The 24,454-nt window shown below is 42.2% G+C and overlaps 1 protein-coding gene across 1 annotated transcript in view; it reads right to left on the bottom strand.

Annotated features, from left to right (window-relative positions):
• LOC129827705 (vascular endothelial growth factor receptor kdr-like) overlaps positions 1-12,640 on the bottom strand; it is an 85,513-nt gene extending 72,873 nt beyond the window's left edge. The window contains exon 1 of the mRNA XM_055888794.1: positions 12,052-12,640. Within this exon, the coding sequence (XP_055744769.1) occupies positions 12,052-12,112 (61 nt within the window). The 5' untranslated portion in view covers positions 12,113-12,640. The remainder of the gene's footprint in view (positions 1-12,051) is intronic.
• Between the last annotated feature and the right edge of the window lie 11,814 nt (positions 12,641-24,454).

Raw genomic sequence — 24,454 nt, 5'->3', positions numbered from 1 at the left:
TAGGAGACATTAAAGAAGAGGACAGACATGGAACCAGACCATGCCTCCATTTACAGTCAACCAGTTCCTCTCTCTCTAGGAATCCTACATCAATGCATTGGATTTTATGGACATGGAACCACTATATGATGTCTCTCTAGGTTGCCATACTCAGCTCACTCTGCTGGCTGGTGTTGGGCTCTTGTGCAAGGTTATCAAACAGCAGTTGACATTGTCAGTGTTAGTCTGGGACCCCCATTCATAAGTCCCAAGCCTCCTGTGCAGAGCTGGGGCACCCTCAGCAGGGTCGGTACAAACTGGAAGCATCAGATTTTCAGAAGAAAAGCAAAGAAGATGCTTCCCGTTTCATTTGACCCCGCTCAGGTGTTTCTTTTACGCCTGGTACGTTACAGATGTAGGATTTTCATTTGATTACTCTTTTGTTGCTGAAAATTTTCAGCAGGAAATGCTAACTTGTACTATAGGTTTAAAAAGGCTTCTAAAGTTTACAATTCCCACTTTTAAATGTCAGACTTGATTTGCCCTTATCAACCCCTATAAAACAAGTCCATTAACTATAATCAACATAATAATTCACATTTCCTGTTGCTGCAGGATTATTTTCCTGCTGAAGCAAACTGGCTCAAATTAAGATCCTACACCTGTAGGTTATGTCACGTCCACCCCAGCTCCCCCTCTCCGGCGCTCGATGTCGCCAGTTTACTCGTTATTACACACACCTGCCGCCATTGTTACACGCACCTGCACCTCATGAGAATCACCTGGACTCCATCACCTTCCTGATTACCTCCCCTATATCTGTCAATCCCTTTGGTTCATTTCTGTTTCTGTGTTTCATGTCTGTACGCTACTCGTGTTTCTTGTTTTGTTTTATGTTCCGTTATTTGTTACATTTAGTCTCTGTACTTGCTTCCCGATTCTTAGCGTACACGTTACAGGTTAAAGCTGGGAAAACAGCACAGGACATTGCAGTCGCTACATTTCTTGCAGTCGCTACATGACTTTTGCTCCCAAATGATGTGATTCCAAGTTCTATTCTGAAGTGTTTGTGGTCAAGCCAAACAGAAAACAAAGAACAGAGAACAAACAAGGCCTCCAAACAATGACCAATTCCAACATTGCTAATTTGACCGTTTTTAAACTAATCCAAACCCTATCTTTGTGTCTAGTCCCCATGGAAATCAGTGTTCTCTTGAAAAAACCCAAAATAGTTTCAGCTGTGCTGCCAAACACTTGTGTAATACAACAACTATCTCATGATGTTGAATCCTTTGGGTAAGAAACTGCTGAACCCAATGTGAATCTGCTTAAAGAGGAAGAGAGAGAGACAGAGAGAAAGAGAGAGAGAACAAAAGCAAGAGCGGGTGAGAGAACAAGAGTGGGAGTCTGAATGTGGCTGTGCCAGGCAGTCCGGGCTAGCGGCCAACAGCTCATGTCTGATACTATGTAATAAAACCCTATTTATTACGGTATGAGATGACTGTACTGTCACTGTGTTTGTGAGGAAATCCCCAATCATACCTTAAAGTGCAGGGTATAATGTACGGAATTCCCTCATCTGCGGCTGGTACACGTCTCCCTGTGCTTCCCGTCCTACCATGTACCAGCAACGCCATCTCTGGAGTGAGGAGGAAAGGATCTTTTTTGGGGTCTTCAAGGCAAAAACAACAATGTGGAATAATGGCTCCCTCGTTTAACCTTGCCACTCCATCTCTTTGTATGTCCAACATGGAGAACAAAGGGAGAGAGAGGATGGTGGGGGGGCGCACTCCTTTATGAAAGAGAAAGGTCAGAGGCTTGTGAGTCATCTTCGCTGCAGTGTGTCCATGGATATAGCAGAGAAGCACAACAGTAGTCAGCGGTAGTCAGTCAGTGGCCACTGACATGATCACTGGCTTCCTGTATCGCACTGTGGTGCTCAGGGCCACCATTTTTACCTCAATGGAACATTACAATATTTCCACACATTTATCACAATATATTTTGGTTAAGCAACTGGCTTTAATGCTGCTGTGAATTTCCCAGAAAAGGAACTTAAAATGTTCCTTTTCCAGGTTTTACTGGCTCAAAGTTGGTGGGCTATACTGGTTTTGTAAGGTTACATTGGGGTTAACCTGTCCTGTACTGTTATATTCCTCAAGTTGATTGCCTCATAGTGTGAGGATACAGCCATCCCGCTGAAATGTTGTTCTGAGACAGTGGTATTTCACGGTGAGTTGTCTCTAGTTTGAGTCTTTCAGAACAGAAAAACAGAAAGACAAACTCACAAGATGTTTTATGCTCTGGTGGCAGATGTACAACGGAGACCTGAAAACCATGACAAGAGTACTGCCAAAAAAAGAAGTTGCAACTACTATTTACTGTGCAGTTAAGAGTTTCTAACTGTTGTGACTGCACTCTCACGCTGGGTCCTTCAGAAAGCACTGCACTCTGCCAACAATATGGTTAAGACAACAGTAAGAGAGAGTGACTTTTTTATTAGTCCGTAGATTAGCTTTGGGAGTTTGGAGACAGAATGCCTTAGCCTCCCCTTTAAAAAAGCTGAATAAAGGAACATCTGGCCAAGATGGGTGGCCAGTCAGCTTTTCCTGGTTATATAGAATTAAACGTGGTTAACTATAGGAAGATCCTGTATATTGAGATTCCTACAAGCTCTTCCACTGTGTAAGCCAGGAGGATTCTTGAAATTGAAATCCCATGCAGGGATTAAAACTAAATATACAGCTGGCTCAGCAAGAGAGATGTATGTCTTATAGAGGGGGATGCTGCTATCATCCCTGTTAACAACAGCAATAGCAACTGAACATCCAGACTCAACTGAAGTGCTTCTGCTGTGCTGGTAGAAATCTCCCAATACAAGAATCCATCATGCACAGGAGAGGTAAGAGATCTGAGGAACCTGCAAACACCAACAGCTCAGTTCATATTTCACCTTGGAATGACACTGCACTGGTGGCTATGTTGGCAGTCAATCAAAGAGAAACAGAGACGCTTGGTGTGTGTGTCAGGAGGAAAAGCAATAGGAAAGAGGATTTACCAATTTCAAGCATCTACAGTAATCAACGCTTCCTATTTCACCTATCACCAGCATTGCCTTACAAATCCACCAACAATCTCAATGCTAAACAAAGTAGCACCACCAATACTATAATGGGAAGGGGATACCTAGTCAGTTGCATTCAACCAAAATGTGTGTTCTGCATTTAACCCAAGGAATAGATAGATGCCTGTTATTCAACTTAGTTGCGTTTATTTCAGATTGTAGAGGACAAATCACCCCCCCATCTCTGTGGTGCTGTACCGTACCTGTCCCACTGACCAAACCTCTCCACATCTGCCTCAGTCTTGAGATGAGTTTACTACGAATGGCTCTACCATACAGCCTACCGCCATGCAGAAACAATGGTCCACCTTTGCTCAGCCTCATTGTCTTGAGATTGGGGCTTGACATACATTGGTGCTTCACTGAGAGCGTAGCGTGTCACGTTTCCGTGACCTCTATTGGCCAGAACAATTCCAGGGTGCCTCCTGCCCTCCCCACCCTTGTCTGTTTCTTCCTTGTGTTTTCCCATGCTCTGCGTGTGGACAGTGAAGGAAATCTACTTGGAAACAGTGTAGATAAAGCTAGAGGGACGGAAAAATATTTGGACACTGGGAGGAAGACATATCTGTGTTGCACACCGGGCAAGACAGAATGTAGAGAAAGTACTGCTACATCTTGTTTAGGGACAGATCGAAATGTACAGAATGGTTACCTGGAGGAAAATGGGGGAGGGTCATGCTTTTTCAATTTCAGTCAAGGGGAGGGTTTAGTATTTTTTAAATCTAGTCAAGGGGAGGGTCATGCCATTTTGTAATTGATGAAATGTCTATATTTCTCAGTGTTTAAAAAATAGTTGCTTATTAGGCTATATATTGATGTGTGCCCAATGCCGCCCCTGATCTCTGATTTTCCGCTGGCCGCGAAATATCAAATGCGCCTATAGGATATTTAGTGTGGTCTCAATCAAACGATTACTTAGCCTATAGGCTATAGGCTACGAAGTGCATGCATTTCTAAAATAGCTGCTTTGGGATGGTGTAAATAAAACTAGGCTGCATTACACACTGCAATGAGTATTCCAATCCTGGGCCCCGGCCTGCTCTGCTCATGCTGATCAAAGAAAAATGTGTGTGCTGCCTAAGCAATGTCTGTGCTGTGTAGGCCTACTGTAGCAGTTCAGGAGGAGAGTCAAAAGCTTCTTCTGGTTTTATTTTATTTTTATTAGACCTATTCCAAAAAATGCTATTTAAGAAATAAGAGGTAGGCCTACCTCTGTGACAGACAATATTAGGCTATAGTGCTATATCCATAGATTTGTCGGTCAATTCCTCCACCCACCATGCACTCTTTAAATAGCCTACCTCTGTGTCAATGAAGGGCTGTTAAGTTAAAACCGAGACTTGAATTTAGGCGGTATGAGAGGGTATGCCATTGGTCTACGTTTATATTAAAGAAAATGGCAAAAAGCATTTGCTAGCTTAAGATTTGTAAGAAAATAAAACGGATCCAATTTAATGAAGTGATCTATAACAACGCTTTGGTCCGCAATACTATATTCTAGAAACAACCTGTAAAATACTCGGGAAAGATGTGACTCCGATGCATATGGGAACATGTTGCTCAACATTATTGCTCAATGGGATTGACATCCAGGCTCTTCGCTGGCCATGGCAGAACACTGAGATTCCTGTCTTGCAGGAAATCACGCACAGAACGAGCAGTATGGCTGGTGGCATTGTCATGCTGGAGGGTCATGTCAAGATAAGCCTGCAGGAAGGGTACCACATGAGGGAGGAGGATGTCTTCCCTGTAATGCAGTGTTGAGATTGCCTGCAATCTCAGACCACGACGGACCCTCCACTTCCAAATCGATTCCGCTCCAGAGTACAGGCCTCGGTGTAACGCTCATTCCTTCGACGATAAACGCGAATCCGACCATCATCCCTGGTGAGACAAAACCGCGACTCATCAGTGAAGAGCACTTTTTGCCAGTCCTGTCTGATCCAGCGACAGTGGGTTTGTGCCCATAGGCGACGTTGTTGCCGGTGACGTCTGGTGAGGACCTGCCTTACAGGCCTACAAGCCCTCAGTCCAGCCTCTCTTAGCCTATTGCGGACAGTCTGAGCACTGATGGAGGGATTGTGCGTTCCTGGTGTAACTCGGGCAGTTGTTGTTGCCATCCTGTACCTGTCCCGCAGGTGTGATGTTCGGATGTACTGATCCTGTGCAGGTGTTGTTACACGTGGTCTGCCACTGCGAGGACGATCAGCTGTCCATCCTGTCTCCCTGTAGCACTGTCTTAGGCGTCTCACAGTACGGACATTGCAATTTATTGCCCTGGCCACATCTGCAGTCCTCATGCCTCCTTGCAGCATGCCCAAGGCACGTTCACGCAGATGAGCAGGGACACTGGGCATCTTTCTTTTGGTGTTTCTCAGAGTCAGTAGAAAGGCCTCTTTAGTGTCCTAAGTTTTCATAACTGTGACCTTAATTGCCTACCGTCTGTAAGCTGTTAGTGTCTTAACGACCGTTCCACAGTTGCATGTTCATCAATTGTTTATGGTTCATTGAACAAGCATGGGAAACAGTGTTTAAACCCTTTACAATGAAGATCTGTGAATTTATTTGGATTTTTATGAATTATCTTTGAAAAACAGGTTTCTTTTTTTGCTGTGTTTATATAGCTAGGTGTCGTCATATAAAATAACCCTTGTTCATAAGACAGTTCTTATTTGATTAATGGTGGTCGGACCCATCTATGGGTTAGCTAGCCACAATAAGGATTAGCCACAAAAGTGGACTTTGCGGTTAGCATTCAAAATAAAAGTATGGCATAATTCTACTATTTATATTCATTTGCATCACTGTCAATGACACACTTTTATTTTAAAGGCAAACTGCAAATTCTTCTATTGTGCCTAATCCTTATTGTGGCTAGCTTCACAACACATAACCCGATCCGGTCGAGCCTCACTAGCCAGATGAAGTTAGCTGGCTGCTTATAACGTTACCTTTGGGCAACAGGGTTAAGGAGCTGGCTAGCTATTTATTTTCATGAACTGAAGTTTAATTTTAATAGGTGAACAACAAGTGGCAACCTAGTTAATACTTACTCGCAAGGATTCCTAAATCATTGCTAAGAATAATGAAAATGACTGCAGTTTCTACTGGTCATTGTTTTCAGGCTGGTTGTATTGGTGCTAGCTAGGTACCAAGCTAAAGCTAGCTATCCCAGAAGTTGCGGTCAAACAAATAATGCTGTATTACCAACGCGTAATTGTAAACACATCTTTCGTGGCCGGTGTTGGCTTATTTGCAGACTTTTTTGTACAGCTTTGATAGTGCTACTGTATCTTATTTGACACGCAAAGACCCAAACGGCGTTCCATAGTATGTATGTCGTGAAGCTAATAGCAGTGACGCTATTACTGTGTAACCGTAATAGGGCAACATCTGAAAAATAGCGCACTTGGTAGTGTGTACTGGTGCTTGACCAGTCGGCGAAGGCCAACATCACCCACGACAGAGAACGGTTGATTGTCAAGGGCAATGAATTCCATTATCTTGGCTTTAATGGATTTCGCCTTTGAGTTGTCTTGCTGAAATGTTCTTCCTCTTTCAAATGACTGCTCGACTTGTTGACTGCTCGATCCACATAGCAGACATTGTGGGCTAGGTTAGGGATGCTGTGTTGCATGTGTGGAGCAAAATGTTATGTGGCATTATTACGTCATGTAATTGTAAACATTATATAAGCATGCACGGCAGCTTTGACATCGGTTTTTAACATCGGCGTTAAACTAGACATCGGGCAGATACCGATGTTGGCATTTTTAACTAATATCGTCCGATTCCAATATGTTCACCGATATATCGTGCATCCCTAGTTTAAACCCAGACAGTTTTTGGGGAAACACTTCTCTTATTGGGTTAAGCAACGGAAGAAGAGTAGCCAGCAGTTAAAAATTACATTTTTCTGTGTCTAGGCCTACTCTGTCTGGGGTGGAAAGGTAGGCATAACTTTTGAAAGTACCATGCACAGATTCCTAATGACATTTCAGATTTAATTATTTTTGTTGCAAACAAAATTTGGCAGTAGAGAAATATGATGAGATGAACACATTAGGCCTAGCTCTCTGTCCATTCTTAGCCTGTGATTTCGGTAATTTTTGTGATATTAAAAAGATACTGCTAATATGTAAAATAATGTAGAATTGCATGAAATATTTATTAATGGTCCTGTGTTCTCAGACATGCAAATACAAGGATAGATTAATTCAATGCTTTTACAGATCTTTCCAACCCTACTCTTGTGGTGGTCTGCGAACCCACAGCCTTCTGGCCCGAAGCCCTGTGCGCTATCAAAATTCCTGCAATGCCATGTGATGCTTACAGGACAACAAAACTGTTTTAAAAACTGCATATCTAAGGCTCTGGTCTGTCCAATAAGTGAGGATAAACAGTAGGCATGTTCTTTGCTATCCAATTTATGTGTTAATTATTATTTTGGTATAGGGGAGGGTCACTTGTTTTTTTTTAAGCGTTCAGGGATGGTTTGCATAAAAGATATCATTTCCATTTCAGAGGTCCAATTTTCTCCATGTAAGCCTTATTATAAATAATGTTCACTCCCTTATGTGGAGAGGCATCACGATCCTGGAACTGGCAGGTGATAACAATGTGGCTTACTTTGTGAAACACATTCTATTCTCAAGATGTTGAACAACCTTTCACTCTGGAGATCCACATGACAACAATGCTGAAATAAATATTTTCACCATAACTGTAAACACTGGTTCTGTTTTCAAATATATTTCACCTCCTCCAGGGGCCTAGTTAACTGTAACACATCTGAGAACTGCACCAATGTCCAATATAGATTCTTTATACACAAAAAACTACATGAACAAATTTGAGATTAAGTGGGAACAGTCAACTTAATAAGGTGTAGATAATAAACTCTTAATTATATGTAAGAAACTCATAGGTAGGGTAGGTATAGGTAATAAACTCATAGGTATAGGTAATAAACTCATAGGTAAGTATAAGTAATGAACTCAGGTAGTAATAAACTAAAAGGTAGGTATAGGTAATAAACTCATAGGTAGGTATAGGAAATAAACTCATAGGTATAGGCAATAAACTCATAGGTATAGGTAATACACTCATATGTATAGGTAACAAACAAATAGGTATAGGTAATAAACTCATCGGTATATGTAATAAACTCATACGTATAGGCAATAAACTCATAGGTAGGTATCGTAATAAACTCATAGGTAGGTTTAGGTAATAAACTCATGGGTAGTTATAGCTAATAAACTCATAAATAGGTATAGGCAATAAACTCATCGGTATAGGTGATAAACTCATATGTATAGGGAAAAAACTCATAGGTATAGGTAATAAACTCGTAGGTATAATTAATAAACTCATTAAGTAGGTATAGGTAATAAACACATAGGTATAGGCATTAAACCCATAGGTATAGGTAATAAACTCGTAGGTATAATTAATAAACTCATTGGTATAGGCAATAAAGTCATAGGTAGGTATAGAGTACAAGTCAAAAGTTTGGACACACCTACTCATTCCAGGGTTTTTCTTTATTTTGACTATTTTCTACATTGTAGAATAATAGTGAAGACATTAGAACTATGAAATAACACATAGTGAATCAAGTAGTAATCAAAAAAAGTGTTTTATATTTGGATTCTTAAAAGTAGCCACCCTTTGCATTGATTGGCATTCTCTCAACCAGCTTCATGAGGCAGTCACCTGGAATGCATTTCAATTAACAGGTGTGCCTTGTTAAAAGTTAATTTGTGGAATTTCTTTCCTTCTTAATGCGTTTGAGCCAATCAGTTGTGTTTTGACAAGATAGGGGTGGTATACAGAAGATAGCCCTATTTGGTAAAAGACCAAGTCCATATTATGGCAAGAAAAGCTCAAATAAGCAAAGAGAAATGACAGTCCATCATTACTTTAAGACATGAAGGTCAGTCAATGTGGAAAATTTCAAGAACTTTGAAAGTTTCTTCAAATGCAGTCGCAAAACCCATATGATGAAACTGGCAGGAAAGGAAGACCAAATTTCACCTCTGCTGATAAGGATAAGTTCATTAGAGTTCACTGCACCTCAGATTGCAGCCCAAATAAATGCTTCACAGAGTTCAAGTAACAGACATCTCAACATCAATCGCTCAGAGAAGACTGCATGAATCAGGCCTTCATGGTCAGATTGCTGCAAAGTAACCACTATTAAAGGACACCAATAATAAGAAGGTACTTGCTTGGGCCAAGAAACATGAGCAATGGCCATTAGACAGGTGGAAATGGTCTGGAAATCTATATGGTCTGGTCTGATGAGTCCAAATTGACATTTTTGGTTCCAACCGCCGTGTCTTTGTGAGATTCAGAGTAGGTGAATGGATGATCTTCTCATGTGTGGTTCCCACCATGAAGCATGGATGAGGAGGTGTGATGGTGTGGGGGTGCTTTGCTGGTGACACTGTCAGTGATTTATTTAGAATTTAAGGCACACTTAACCAGCATGGCTACCATAGCATTCTGCAGTGATACACCATCCCATCTGGTTTGCACTTAGTAGGACTATCATTTGTTTTTGAACAGGTCAATGACTCAAAACACACCTCCAGGCTGTGTAAGGGCTATTTGACCAAGGAGGGTGCGTGATGGAGTGTTGCATCAGATGACCTGGCCTCCAGAATCACCCGACCTCAACCATATTGAGATGGTTTGGGATGAGTTGGACCACAGAGTGAAGAAAAAGCAGCCAACAAGTGCTCAGCATATGTGGGAACTCCTTCAAGACTGTTGTAAAAGCATTCCTCATGAAGCTGGTTGAGAGAATGCCAAGAATGTGCAAAGCTGTCCTCAAGGCAAAGGGTGGCTACTTTGAAGAATCTCAAATATAAAATATATTTTGATTTGTTGAACACTTTTTTGGTTACTACATGATTCCATGTGTGTGATTTCATAGTTTTGATGTCTTCACTATTATTCGACAATGTAGAAAATATTAAAATAAAGAAAAACTCTGGAATGAGTATGTGTCCAAACTTTTGACCAGTACTGTACAAAATAAAATCATAGGTAGGTATAGCTAATAAACTCATAGATAGCCCACGGGGGGCCAGTACAAAAAAAAAGTATGAATGTATGTACTTGTAAGTCGCTCTGGATAAGAGCGTCTGCTAAATGACTTAAATGTAAATGTAATATAGGCAAAAAACTAATAGGTACATGCAATAACTCATAGGTATAAGTAATAAACTCATAGGTAGTCATAGGTAATAAACTCATAGGTAGGCATAGGTAATAAACTCATAGGTAGTCATAGGTAATAAACTAATATGTAGAGGTAATAAACTCATAGGTAAAGGCAATAAACTCATAGGTATAGGCAATAACCCAAAGGTTGGAAAAGGTAATAAACTCATACAGTAGGTAGGTATAGGTAATAAACTGATAGGTAGTTATAGGCAATAAACTCATAGGTATAGGTAATAATTCGTAGATAGGTATAGGGAATAAACTCATAGGTAGGTATAGGTAATAAACTTATAGGTAGGCACAGGTAATAAACTCAAATGTATAGGTAACAAACTCATAGGTAGGTAAAGGTAATAAATTCATAGGTATAGGTAATAAACTCATAGATATACATAATAAACTCATAGGTAAGTATAGGTAATAAAATCACAGGTATAGGTAATAAACTCATAGGTATAGTTAATAAACTCATAGGTATAGGTAATAAACTCATAGATAGGTATATGAAATAAACTCATAGGTATAGGTAATAAACTCATAGGTATAGGTAATAAACTCAGGTAGGTATAGGTAATACAATCAAAGGTATAGGTAATACAATCATAGGTATAGGTAATAAACTCATAGGTATAGGCAATAAACTCAAAGGTAAAGGTAATAAATGAATAGATATACATAATAAACTCATATGTATAGGTATTAAACTCATAAGCATAGTTAATAAACTCATAGGTATAGGTAATAAACTCATAGTTAGGTATATGTAATAAACTCATAGGTATAGGTAAACTCATAGGTATAGTTAATACACTCATAGGTATAGGTAATAAACTCATAGGTAGGTATAGGAAATTAACTCATAGGTATAAGCAATAAACTCATAGGTTTAGGTAATAACTCATAGGTATGCATAGGTAATAACCTCATAGGTAAGTATAGGTAATAAACTCATATGTAGGTATAGGAAATGAACTCATAGGTATAGGTAATAAACTCAAATAGGTAATACACTCATATGTAGGTAAAGGTAACAAACTCATAGGTTGGTATAGGTAATAAACTCATAGGTGTAGGTAATAAACTCACAGGTATAGGTAATAAATTCACCCAGGTAACACACTACAGCAGCGTTTACTCAATTACATCCTCTCTTCAATGGAAAGTGACTACCTCTACTGGTGACAAGTTGTACTGCAATGTCCATACGTATATGGATTCCTCACTGCCGAACCTCAACCTTGGATTGTTGGACGTTTCAATAAACTTGAATTATCATATTGACTCAATTTCAACGACATGGAATTTCAATCCCAAGAAACAACATGTGCATTCAACTTCAGCAACAGGTGACATTTTAACTCAGTTGGATTGTGTGATATGGTCATGCTTTAAACAAGATTATCCTTGCCGCATCAACATCATATTTCGTAAAAGGGTACAAGTTCAAAACAAATGTAGTTAATCTCTTCAAACCATTCGAAACAAATTGAATAGAAAAACGCCTTCTACTAATTAATAAGCTGCATTCCAGCATAATAACAGACCAAATGTGAATATCAATCTTAATTTATTCATACAGGAATATAAATCACCAAATGTAGAGGCATTAACTTTAAGTGATTTCAAGAAACATAATTATACTGCGGTCCAACTCGAATAGCCAAATAATAAAAGGAGAAACCTTCTGTGGATACATATGGAATAATTCTTACCGCTTATAGTTGTGATTAAATGAAAGACGACTGAGAGTTTGGCACAGTTGAGCGGGGCCATTCTTTCCACCACCGATGATACCCCCAGAAAATCCCAAGAAAGAGCCACAAGTGTTGGCTGAGAATAAAAAGCGATATAGTCTCTCAGGTAACAGTCCAAAAGTGATATAAATGAAAATATGTCCTTTTAGTTTTTCATCCCAAAAAATCCTTAGATCAAAATGTAAGAAACTCAGCAGTTTTCCATGTATCCCATAGCTTGTTTTGCAGGACAGCTCCCCTGTGCAGTTTTGGTTCCACTCTGACTAGTACTTGCAACTGAAGAGACAGATGAGTGCAGTCCCAGAGGGCAGGTGCGACCTGTGCGACGTTTTCCCTCCACTCTTTGGAACTGAGTGAAAGGAATTTAAACAAGCCTTGCCACCAAGTGGGTGATTCTTAAAATATTTGGTAGAATAAAACAAAAGCCTCAGATTTCAAACAAACACAGAGCAAAATCAGCCGTTCATCCTCTGAACAACGGTAGTGTAGATTAATTCATGTGCAACTGTCTGAGAATTTATTATCCCGCCCCTGTACTCAGCACTGCTTGCAGTCCACGCGCTGAGTCTTTATAGTGAAAAACAGAGGAAGGACGCAACGTCAAAGACAAACTGCAGTGACAGTGTGACGTTCTAGAATCACTTTATACATTATTTCACTGTATATGACATGTGAATAGCCTACATTATTTTTATATTTATTGATGACGTTTTTATTTTTATTGATGATCACCTATTCTACATCAAACATTTGTATTGTTTTATTGGTTTTGAATGACGTGAAGAACCTTTGAAAGAATTCACTGACAGGAAGAGAAAGAATTTTAATGAACCAGTCAGACACCACAAACAGATGCATTTAGTGCAACATCAACATTACAGTGAATTTAAATTCTTGAATTTACTGTTTCACAATTCACCAACTTACCCAGCCCTTTATTGCCCAAAACAAGTCACAATGTTATATAAAGTGAATGTAAAACCAGCTACTTTGGTTTTGTGCCTGCCCTTGACCTTGATCAATTGAAAATAGCAATCCTAGTATCTAAAAGTAGAGATGATCTTGTCTGGGGTACCCATCAGCATGTCAGAGGTGTTTTTTTCTTTCAAAAAGTAAACAACCATTGTCATATATGATAGAAGGTATCGGTCCGAATGTTTACAATAAATATTTGCTGGATTTATTTTTAACTTTGGAAACAGGATATGCAGCTTTTTATATCAAATGTAAATACCGGTAACACTCTGTACATGGCAGGAGACCTCTGTTCCCAAGCAGCACCCCATGGTGTGTGGATGTGCAGCAGACTGTTTTCCTCAATCACTGCAACAAATGGCTCTGGCAGCTCTCTGTGGCAGGAACTGTAAATAAGAACATCCTGCCTCACCTTTCCGCCCATCACAACTCAAGACCTGCATGACCTACCATTCTGAGGAGTTGAGCAGCAGTGCAGTACCGCAGAGCCAATCTGGGCTGTGTTCCCTCATGGCCCCTGGACAACTGATAGGTGAGACCCACTACTTACGCCGTGATCTGTGAAGAACAACATTCTTCCTTCCCCTGCAGTGGCAAAAATGGTGATATGGTACATGAGAACATGGGAAAGAATTGATAAAGCTCGAATTGTAGTGGGAGTAATGCCATTTGCTCTGCAAGTGTGTGTGATGACTTAACTCTCCCTCTAGATAGAAGGAATTAATCATGAATGTGACAGTATAATAAATGTCAAAACCCTTACCAGATTATTGAAGGTAAATAATATGTCCAGAAATGCAGGTTCAATCACTTTTACTGACGCACATAAGTCAATCATACATCAAGATTACCCTGTCCTGTGGTATGTTTTATGTCTACTTTTTCGATTTTACGTATCAATAAAAAAATCTAAAAGGTTGAAAAAAATAACTCATAGATTGGCCTACCACAAGATTATGGGCTACATAATCCTCTAAAGAGGCCATGATTATGGGCTACATAATCCTCTAAAGAGGCCATGATTATGGGCTACATAATCCTCTAAAGAGGCCATGATTATGGGCTACATAATCCTCTAAAGATGCCATGATTATGGGCTGAGTGAAGAATAAATAGAGACATCTCACTGACCACAGATAATGGAAAGAGGACAAAAAGGCAGGAGCATATATTCAATTTGTATGTAATCTGACTTCATAATATGATGAAACAATGTTATTTTCTTCATCAAACCTTTTGTTCCTGACCACATGAGAACGTGTGAGACTGGTCATGTGGTCACCATGTTCCACCCAGAGTGAGGATCTAGCTGCTATGCAGTGTGTTCACTAATATGATGGAGTCTTCAGAGAACAGAGCACATTACCCTTGGGAAAGGGAGGGCAGCAAGATAAGACTCAGGCAGAAACAATTGGTGGAAGTGGAGAGCTGAAAGGAGAGGGGTTTTAAGACGTTTATTTTAGAATCTGCGGTAGGAAACACAATAAGGCCAGCTCTACACACGCAGCTTGCAGTCTTTCCTCTGTTCCAACAATAAAAGGCTTAGTAAAATGAGCGCAAGTAGCAACAAAGACTTTCTTCAGTGAGGCCCTGACCGCCGGTGACCAAATGACCATGATGGGAATAGGATGTAAATGATACCCCTCATTCAAAAAGTCTCTTTGTCATACGATGGCAAAGGAAGGTGGAAAACCTCTTGACATATGCAGTACACTGAACTATGTCCTGGCCATCAGGTTATGTTCAGTTTGTTTTGATTGATGTTTACAAAGCATCATCCAACAATCATCCCTTGATTAATATGTAACTTTTACCTGTTCTAACCTTGACCTGGAGTAATTGGGAATTGCATTTTATGTAGGCGATGTCAAGACGTTTATATTAAAGTTATATTAAAGCCATTTGATAAAAAATATAAACATGATCAAAAGGTTGCTGTTTTTTCTTAATAGTTTATTATCCTCGTTGCATCTTTATTAACCTACATAGACCATGGTTGATAGCCAGGCTCAGGGATAGGCAGCTGGTGGCCGCTGCCCCCTTTTTGTATTGCCCCCCCCCAAAATAAAAATATATTTTTTGGAACTGAGTTGGGGTCTCAACATACTGTTGAGAGTTAGAATAGTAAAATACACAAGGTGCAATTTCAAAATTTGGTAGTGCATCAGCAGTTTTCTTGTTATGACAGTCAATTGGTGAATTAGTCTAGCGGCAAGCTACCTAAACTTGCAGTAATCATTACCGACCAGGTGGCCCCCATTGATTTAGTTAGCCAACAAAATTTCACATATGAATGAATGTGGGTAAGCAGACCTGCGAGCCACTGCGGCCCCTCATGAGTTCTTAATTTTTGTGGCCCCCACCCAAATCAACAATGATCATCCCTGGCCTAGCTCAATAGACTGTATTTTGGATCAGAGCATAGATAGGCTACATTAATGACTGCCGTAGGCTGTTCAGTGCTCCAGTATATGACACCATCTTGTGGGTGTAAAATAGAATTGCACCAAAAGTTTTCACTAGAAGAGGGAAAGAACAGTATGCTTAATTTTTCAGCTCTAAAACGTTTACATTCAATTTCATTTACAAAATAATTTTGACAAAAATAAACACTATTTCTATAAAAAGTGAATTAGGCCTGCCTGACAATTTGATGCTTCAATCATAAAGACAAATCTAGATTTCAGTCTGGCAGGTGGCTCACCTTCATTTTGGCTGCTCTCCACATCCCTGTGCAGTTCTTCATCACCTCAAGAGAGTAGCTCGTGCTACGCCAAGATTACAGCTGTCATTGTGACATCTGACTGGAACATTAGCTAGCAGTTAACATTGACTAGCGAGATAATAGTTACGTTAGCTACTTAGTTACATTATTTGTATTTTTAACGCCATGTTACATTGAAACCTGACCCTGTCTGTCTCAAATGGGAAATGTGAGTTCATAGCTACTTTTTTCGAAATTTGAGAGCGAACTCTGGGTAGCCTAGCTAGCTAGGTAGGCAGAGATGGCAAATTAGCATTTAAAGCTACCTTCACTTTTTGCTGTGAAATACATGATTCATGCCATTGTCATCATCACTGACTTCTCCTTTTGTGACGTGTTCCTCCCTCACTGTTTGTCGTCAGTGCTTCATGTGGCATGCAGACTGCTGTTCCTGTGCAGGGTTGCCAGGTCTAGCTAAGAGTTTTAGCTCAATGACCAATCAAAAACCACCCAAAAGCCCTGAAAGCTAGCCCAATTTTTCAATATTTTATTGAGCAAATTAATCAGGGAAATCAATGTAACTTGCAACTATGTTAGAAGCAAAATTCAGTTGATCAAAATAATAATTATTGCAAACTATGACATGACTGAATAAACAAATGTTAATATGTTGGAAGAGAAAAGATAATTTGCCGCCTCCTGAGTGACGCAGAGGTCCATGTCTCATTACCCTCTAGTGACTCCTGTGGCAGGCCGGGCGCAGTGCACGCTGACACTGTCACCAGGTGTACGGTGTTTCCTCCGACACATTGGTGCGGCTGGCTTCTGGGTTAAGTGAGCATTGTGTCAAGAAGCAGTGCGGCTTGGCGGGGTCGTGTTCCAAAGGACGCAGAGCTGTCGACCTTCGCCTCTCCCGAGTCCGTACGGGAGGTGCAGCGATGGGACAAGACTGTAACTACCAATTAGATATCACGAAACTGAGGAGAAAAAGGGGTAAAAAAAAAATCTATAATAATATATATTATTAAAAAAAGAGATAATTTGCCCCCATTTTCCATCAATGGATGTCAACTTATTGTCTGTTTCATATTAGTTCACTGTTTGCTGTTCTACGTTTCATCATTGGAGAGGCCACTAAACTTTCATGGCCATTGTTTATTTGTGGTTGTCACCTCTGCCTTTTCTCTCCAAAGTGTTACTGTTTGCATCGTGTGTGTGCTTCACACCTATGTGAGTCACTGTACAGATAAAGTTTAGGCTTGGTGTTTTTACTTTACAGTTATGTTGTTTAGTAAATTTCGTCAACTGTAATTCTGGGCGTCTTACAACAATATATCCCTTTATTTTAGTCACCATAGAGTGGAGGATGCAGAGGATTTGGATGATGACGTTTGGTAGCCACCCCTCCCCATCAAGCGCCCTTTCCAGTCAAGATCTTCACCCCACACTGCTATGTCAATCATCCCGTCTGATAGTTTTACATCCACCACTCGACAAAGACCCCACTCCTCTTCAACCACCCCCACTGCAGGCCCTGGCACCACTCCCCTCTCTGCAAGATCATCTGGAGGTGCGGGGGTAGGGAGGAGATCTAGGCCTCAACAGAGAAGAGGGAGAGGCAGTGGAAGCAGCACAACAGAGGGAGATGAAACTGAGGACAGGTGGCATACATTCCTTGAAGATGATGAGGAGCCATTACAATTTAGGTTTAAACTCTAATGACCTAAAGGCCCAGTTGGTTAGTGATGAAACATACACCCCCTTACAGCTGTTTCACCTCTACTTTACCACCTCTGTACTAGGAACACAAATTAGTAATACCAACAAGTATGGGGACAAGAAGCAACAGGGGGGAAGGAAGATGTCCTGGAAATCTGTCACCGTGGGTAACATGCTCAACTACATTTCCTTGGTGATTTACATGGGACTGGTAAAGGTATTAAGACTAGATGGCAACTGGAGCAAGTCCCCACTCTATCGGTTCCAGTTCCCCACCTCCATCATGAGTGAAAACCGATTATTGGCCATCAACCGTACTCTTCACATGAGTGACCCACAAAAGGATTAGGAGAATGACCAGAAGAAGGGGACTGCAGGGTATGATTGTCTTGCAAGAGTCAAGCCCCTTTATCATGACATGGTAGAGGCATGCAAAATGTACTACCAGCCTGCTTAAAATCTATCTATCACACCCACTGGTATGGGCCTTAGTTATCTCTGTAATGCATCTGATGGACTTGCCCTTACTTGGAAGTGGGTACAAGCTCTTTGTGGACAATTTTTATACTCCTCCCATGCTTTTCATAGACCTCTCGAAAAAGAAAAAAATAGGGGCTTGTGGCACCATTCGTCCTAACAGAACCGGTTTCCCCAAGACCAAGGTAAACAACATGACACAGACATCGGAGAGGTGGACCATGTGTTGGATCAGGTCTGACAAGCTGCTTTTTGTGAAATGGAAGGACACTAGGAAAGTAACCATGCTCACCACACAGCATAAGGCATTCAATAACAACCATGTCTCAAGGAGGGTGAAAAATGCCAATGGGGCATGGGTGAGGAAGAATGTCCCCATTCCTGATTCTATGAAGGACTACAATGCCAGCATGGGCGGTGTCAACCTATCTGATGCTCTGATAGGCTACTACCAGGTCCTCCACAAGACCAGGAAGTGGTATAATACTTTTTTTTTACCACTTTGTGGACATTGCTACAGTAAATTCAGTAGGGCTCCCGAGTGGCGCAGCGGTCTAAGGCACTACAGACACCCTGGTTCAAATCCAGGCTGTATCACAACCGGCCGGGATTGGGAGTCCCATAGGGCAGTGCACAATTGGCCCAGCGTCGTCCGAGTTTGGCCAGTGTAGGCCATCATTGTAAATAAGAATTTGTTCTTAACTGGCTTGGCTAGTTAAATAAATCTCCACAAGCAGATAGCCAAAGCAAAAGGTCAAACCCCTCTCCCCCAGTTGGCATTCCGAGAGCAGCTGGTATTGGTAATCGCTGAATTAGGGGCCCAAAGCAACCTCACAAACATCACAATACCCCCCAATCAAAGTGAGCGCCACTATCCAACACACATGCCAAAAGACAAAGAAAGAACTGCAAGCATTGCACAAAACACAGTGGTAAAAAAATTGTGAAATTCGCTTTTTGTTTCCTGGCAGAGAGGGACTGCTTCAAAGACTATCACGACGTGCACAAGCTATGGTGAAAGTGAAATCTAATCATCTACACCTAAAACCAACACGCATGCCATTTGTAAATAGTTCAGCTTATTTCTATTTTCAGTGAGGAACACGTGTGTAACTATCATGACACAAGGCGAGACCCAGATGCAGACACAGGAGGCAGATGGTTGGAGTATTACAATATTTATTAATCCAATGGGGGAAGGCAGGAGAATGGTCGTGGACAGGCAAAAGGGTCAAAACCAGTTCAGAGTCCAAAAGGTACCGAAGGGCAGGCAGAATCAAGGTCAGGGCAGGCAGGATGATCAGGCAGGTGTAAAGTAGTCCAGAGTCAGGTAGGGGTCAAAACCGGTCAAAACTATCAAAAAGAGAATAGCAAAAGGAGTACGGGAAAAACACGCTGGTTGACTTGACTAACATACAAGACGAACTGGCACAGAGAGACAGGAATCACAGGGATAAATACACTGGGGAAAATAAGCGACACCTGGAGGGGGTGGAGACAATCACAGGTGAAACAGACCCAGCACCTTTCCTCCGGGCCATAACCCTCCCAGTCAACCAGGTACCCCTGCCCCGTGGTCAAACCTTCAGGAGGTGTCTCACTGTATACGCTGGCTGGCCACCGATAACCCGAGGGGTAGGGATGGGCCTGGAAACAGAAGACAAAGGACAGTGAAATACAGGCTTAATCCTAGACACATGAAAGCTAGGGTGAATGCGGAGGGTACAGAGTAACACAAGACGGACAGCAGTGGAACTCAGGACTCTGGAGATAGGAAAAGGACCAATGAAACGAGGGGACAGTTTGCGGACTCTACCTGAAGGGGCAGGTCCCGTGTGGACAGCCATACCCTCTGCCCAATGTGGTAGTGGGGAGCTGGGGTCCGGCGACGGTCCACTTGTTGACGATACCTGGAGTTAGTCTTGAGAATAGCCGCCCGGCTCTTCTCCAGGTACGCCGACAGCGGCGGACAAACATCTGGGCCGAGGGTACGCTGGCCTTCTGCTCTTGTTCAGGGAAGAGTGGAGGCTGATACCCCATGGAGCACTCGAAATGGAAGAGTCCCGTTGCAGAACTGGGAAGAGCGTTCCAGGTATACTCCACCGAGACCAGTTGACGGCTCCAGGTAGTGGGGTTGGTTGAGACCAGGCACCTTAAGGTGGTCTCCAGATCTTGGACTGACCGTTAGCTTGGGGATGGAATCCGGATGACAGGCTGGCCGACGAGAAGGCAGAATGCCTTCCAGAACTGAGACGAGAACTGAGGACCCCGATCAGAGACCATGTCTACCGTGAGTCCATAGATCCGGAAGACATGCTGCACCATAAGTTGGGCCGTCTCCTTGTCAGCAGGTAGTTTGGGGAGAGGGATGAAATGTGCGGCCTTGGAGAATCGGTCAACTACCGTCAGAATGACAGTGTTGCCATCAGACGGAGGGAGCCCAGTGACAAAGTCCAGAGATATATGAGACCAGGGACGATGAGGAACCAGTAGTGGCTGTAGGAGGCCAGAAGGAGCTTGCCGTAGAGTCTTGTTTTGAGCACACACAGTGCATGCAGTGACGAAGGCAGAGACATCAGGGACCATTGTGGGCCACCAGAAACGTTGTTGAAGGAAGGCTAGTGTACGACGGGACCCTGCCCCTCCACAGTACAGACAACAGTTATTATTCATCCTCCGTGAGGGCTCCCAAACTGATAGCTTAGTTCTTCCCAACTGCATAGTCTCAGGAGTATCCAACTCACCCGTCGAAGATTCACGAGAGAGCTCAGGTGGCTTCGACTCCTCTCGGAAGAGCTGCCTTCGGAAACTTCCGGATTCCATAGGAGGTGAACACGCCATATCGGGTGCACGAGTGTGCCCGAGACCAGACCTCCTCTCACTCTTGCGTTCCCTTAGACGTCCATCAATTTTAATGGTTAAGGCGATAAGGGAGTCGAGGTCCACCTGCTGTTCCCGAGCAGCTAGCTCATCCTTAACCTCCTCAGATAATCCGTGCAGAAAAGTATCGAAAAGAGACTCCGGATTCCAGGTATTCTCGGCGGCCAACGTGCGAAAGTAAACCGCGTAGTCTGCCACACTACGTAAGTCAAGCAGTTTGCTGGCCACCTTTCTCCTGATTACCGGAGACTCAAAAACTTTTCTCACCTCTGCTATGAATTCCTCCAAATGCCCGCAAATGCCAGATTGTTGTTCCCAAACTGCCATAGCCCAGGAGGGCGCCCTTCCCGACATAAGCGTAATTATATACGCTATCTTCGATCAGTCTGAAGAAAACGAAGATGGCTATAGCTCAAAGATAAGCGAGCACTGAGAAAGAAAACCCCGGAAGGCACCAGGATTCCCCGAATATTGCTCTGTAGGAGGTAAGCGGGGTTCACAGGGAGTCAGGATAGGCTGTACCAACTCACCACAGATAGGGGAAAATTACTGGGTGATTGGGGTTTATCAGAGGTGGCAGACAGTCTCTGAGCTAGCTCCCTGATTTGCTCCATAATAGCCTTTAACCCATGGTCGTGGCGTTCCGTCAAGGAACTGAGCCCTTCCAAAAGGCTCTGTAGCAACTCCTGATGTCTCCCAATGGTGGCTTCCTGCAGGGAGACAGCGTGGCGGAGCTGATTAAAGTCTGCTGGGTCTGTCATGGCCAGTTTGTACTATCATGACACAAGGCGAGACCCAGATGCAGACACAGGAGGCAGATGGTTGGAGTATTTCAATATTTATTAATCCAATAGGGGAAGGCAAGAGAATGGTCGTGGACAGGCGAAAGGGTCAAAACCAGTTCAGAGTCCAAAAGGTACCAAAGGGCAGGCAGAATCAAGGTCAGGGCAGGCAGGATGATCAGGCAGGCGGAAAAGTAGTCCAGTCAGGCAGGTTTCAAAACCGGTAAGACTATCAAAAAGAGAATAGCAAAAGGAATACGGGGGAAAAAACGCTGGTTGACTCGACTAACATACAAGACGAACTGGCACAGAGAGGCAGGAAACGCAGGAATAAATACACTGGGGAAAATAAGCGACACCTGGAGGGGGTGGAGACAATCACAGGGACAGGTGAAACAGATCAGGGCCTGACAGTAACCAAGTTTGTGTTTGATGATGGTCAAAGATCAAAGTAAAAAAAATAAAGTCAGGGTTCGAATCCAGGCTCTGTCGCAGCCGGCCGCGACAGGGAGACCCATGGGGCAGCGCACAATTGGCCCAGCGTCGTCCATGTTAGGGGAGGGTTTGGCCGGCAGGGATTTTCTTGTCCCATCGCGCGCTAGCGACTCCTGTGGCAGGCCGGGCGCAGTGCACGCTGACATGGTCGCCAGGTGTATTGCGTTTCCTCCGAAACATTGGTGCGGCTGGCTTCCGGGTTAAGTGGGCATTGTGTCAAGAAGCAGTGCGGGTGGGTTGTCTTATGGAGGACGCACAGCTCTCGACCTTCGCCTCTCCCGAGTCCATACGGGAGTTGCAGCGATGAGACAAGACTGTAACTACCAATTGGATACCATAAAATTGGGGAGAAAAAGGGGTAAAAAATGTATTAATAAATAAAGTCCAAATAAAACATAACAAAATGTAAGCTTGAATGACACTGTGTTGTTACAGTGAATGCTGGTTTGCCTGAGGCTGATGCCGTGCAGGTCTTTGTACACATGCAATATACACACACTCTCATTCAAATGCACACATGTGCACATACACGGACACACATGTAAATAGTGCCATACATGCACTCAAACATATTCAGTTGGCCTTGCTGTTATGATTTTAGTTGTCCTTGATGTCTTTTGTTTTTTGCATTGTTGTTTTCTGTTTTCCCTTTGTCTTTCTCTTTTGTTAATTTTGTTGGTTGTTGGTGCATTGGGGGACGGTCTTGGGGGGTGGGGAATTAATTTATTTTAAAAATTCAAGGGGAGGGTGGGTCTTGGATGGTTGAGGGGCAGCTCTTGGGGAACTGTGAGGAGGATCTTGGAGGGCTGGTGGCCTGGTGATTGGGAGCTTGGGCCGGTGGCTGATGGATCGCTGGTTCGGGTCCCCGTTTTTGACCTTGTAGGAGATCTGTCGACATGCCCTTGAGCAGGGCGTTGAACCTTGTTGCTTCTGTGTGTCGCTCTGGATGGGAGACTGTTAGATGACTAATGTGATGTAGTTGTTGAGCGGCTTCACTGCAAGGATATTGTATATTTTAAATATTCAATAATATATATATATATTTTTAAAGATTACATTTTTATATATTTTTTTAATGTATATCTGTTGCTTTTAAATTGTTTTTGTAAACAGTTAATTTGTATGTGGGACTAATACTTTGGATATGCATAGGCTAAAAGTTCAGGCAATTTGGAGAGGTTGAAAAAACACTTGGTATGTCCCTGACACAACCACAATGCTTGAGAGAGGTTGGTGTTGTAGAACTTTTGTTTTTATAGTTAACAATAACTTTTAGGCACATCCAGTGTGCAAAACCAGTGCAATTACCACATTCGGACACTTTGGAGAGGTTGAAAGGACACTTGAATGTACCCTGGATACAGCCCTTAGCAGTGGCATATTGCCATATACCACAAACCCCTGAGGTACCTTATTGCAATTATAAACTGGTTATCAACTTAATTAGAGCAGTAATCTTCTCAAATTTCTGTCATAACACTCTGCCATAATACTGAATTCACATAATATATTCCATAACATTATTTGACCAGAGTTTGCAGACATTATACAGCCAACTTACATCCCGAGGCGATGGAGGGACAGACATCAACACATCGGAAGGAGATGTGGAGAAGGACCTGGTTTGAGTTATGTCTAATCAAGCAGAGGTACAACAATGTTAGGCTTATTTTTTAACTAAAAGTGACATTTTCACACACAAATTCAGTATTATGGCAGAGTGTTATGACAGAAATTTGAGAAGATTATCAGCTCTCTTATCTACTGTAGTCATCATAGGGTATAGTTTGACATATTCAAGTTTACTTTGACAGCAAGACTTATGAAGTTATCAGCTAGCTGGGTTCTTTTTTCAATCTAGCCAAGTTCTTCCTGTCTTGCTGGCCATCTGTAAAGAAACAAGAATTCGGAGTTTTAGTATAATTACAGTAACACAGACGTATGCCTTACAGCGCAGCGGTTTATTTCATGTGAGACGATTCACTGACAGGATGTTTGCGCATAGCGCCCTCTATTGGATTATCAGGCACACAGGAGCAGGGTTGCCATGTTCGCGGTTTTCTTGAAATTGGGCTACTTTAAAAATGATGTCGCGGGTGAAAATGTATTAGTTGTAGGTTTTTGGGCTACTTGTATGTTGCCTTTTCTCAAAAAAAAAAAAAAAAAGTATTCCACAGTGAACTGCTGCTGCTGACTATCAGGCAAGTGGACATTTCTAATGGAAGTTATGGAACTCCTTCTCGTGCTTCTGTTATGGTGGAAAGTCCTCAATGAAACAGACCTTGAACGTGGAGAATGATACATTTGCATCTGTTGGCCATCAAGTAGC

This window comes from Salvelinus fontinalis, chromosome 29 (assembly GCF_029448725.1).
Source record: "Salvelinus fontinalis isolate EN_2023a chromosome 29, ASM2944872v1, whole genome shotgun sequence".
NCBI lineage: Eukaryota > Metazoa > Chordata > Actinopteri > Salmoniformes > Salmonidae > Salvelinus > Salvelinus fontinalis.
The sequence above is the reverse complement of the archived record's forward strand: the minus strand, read 5'-3'. Positions and strand labels throughout refer to the sequence as shown.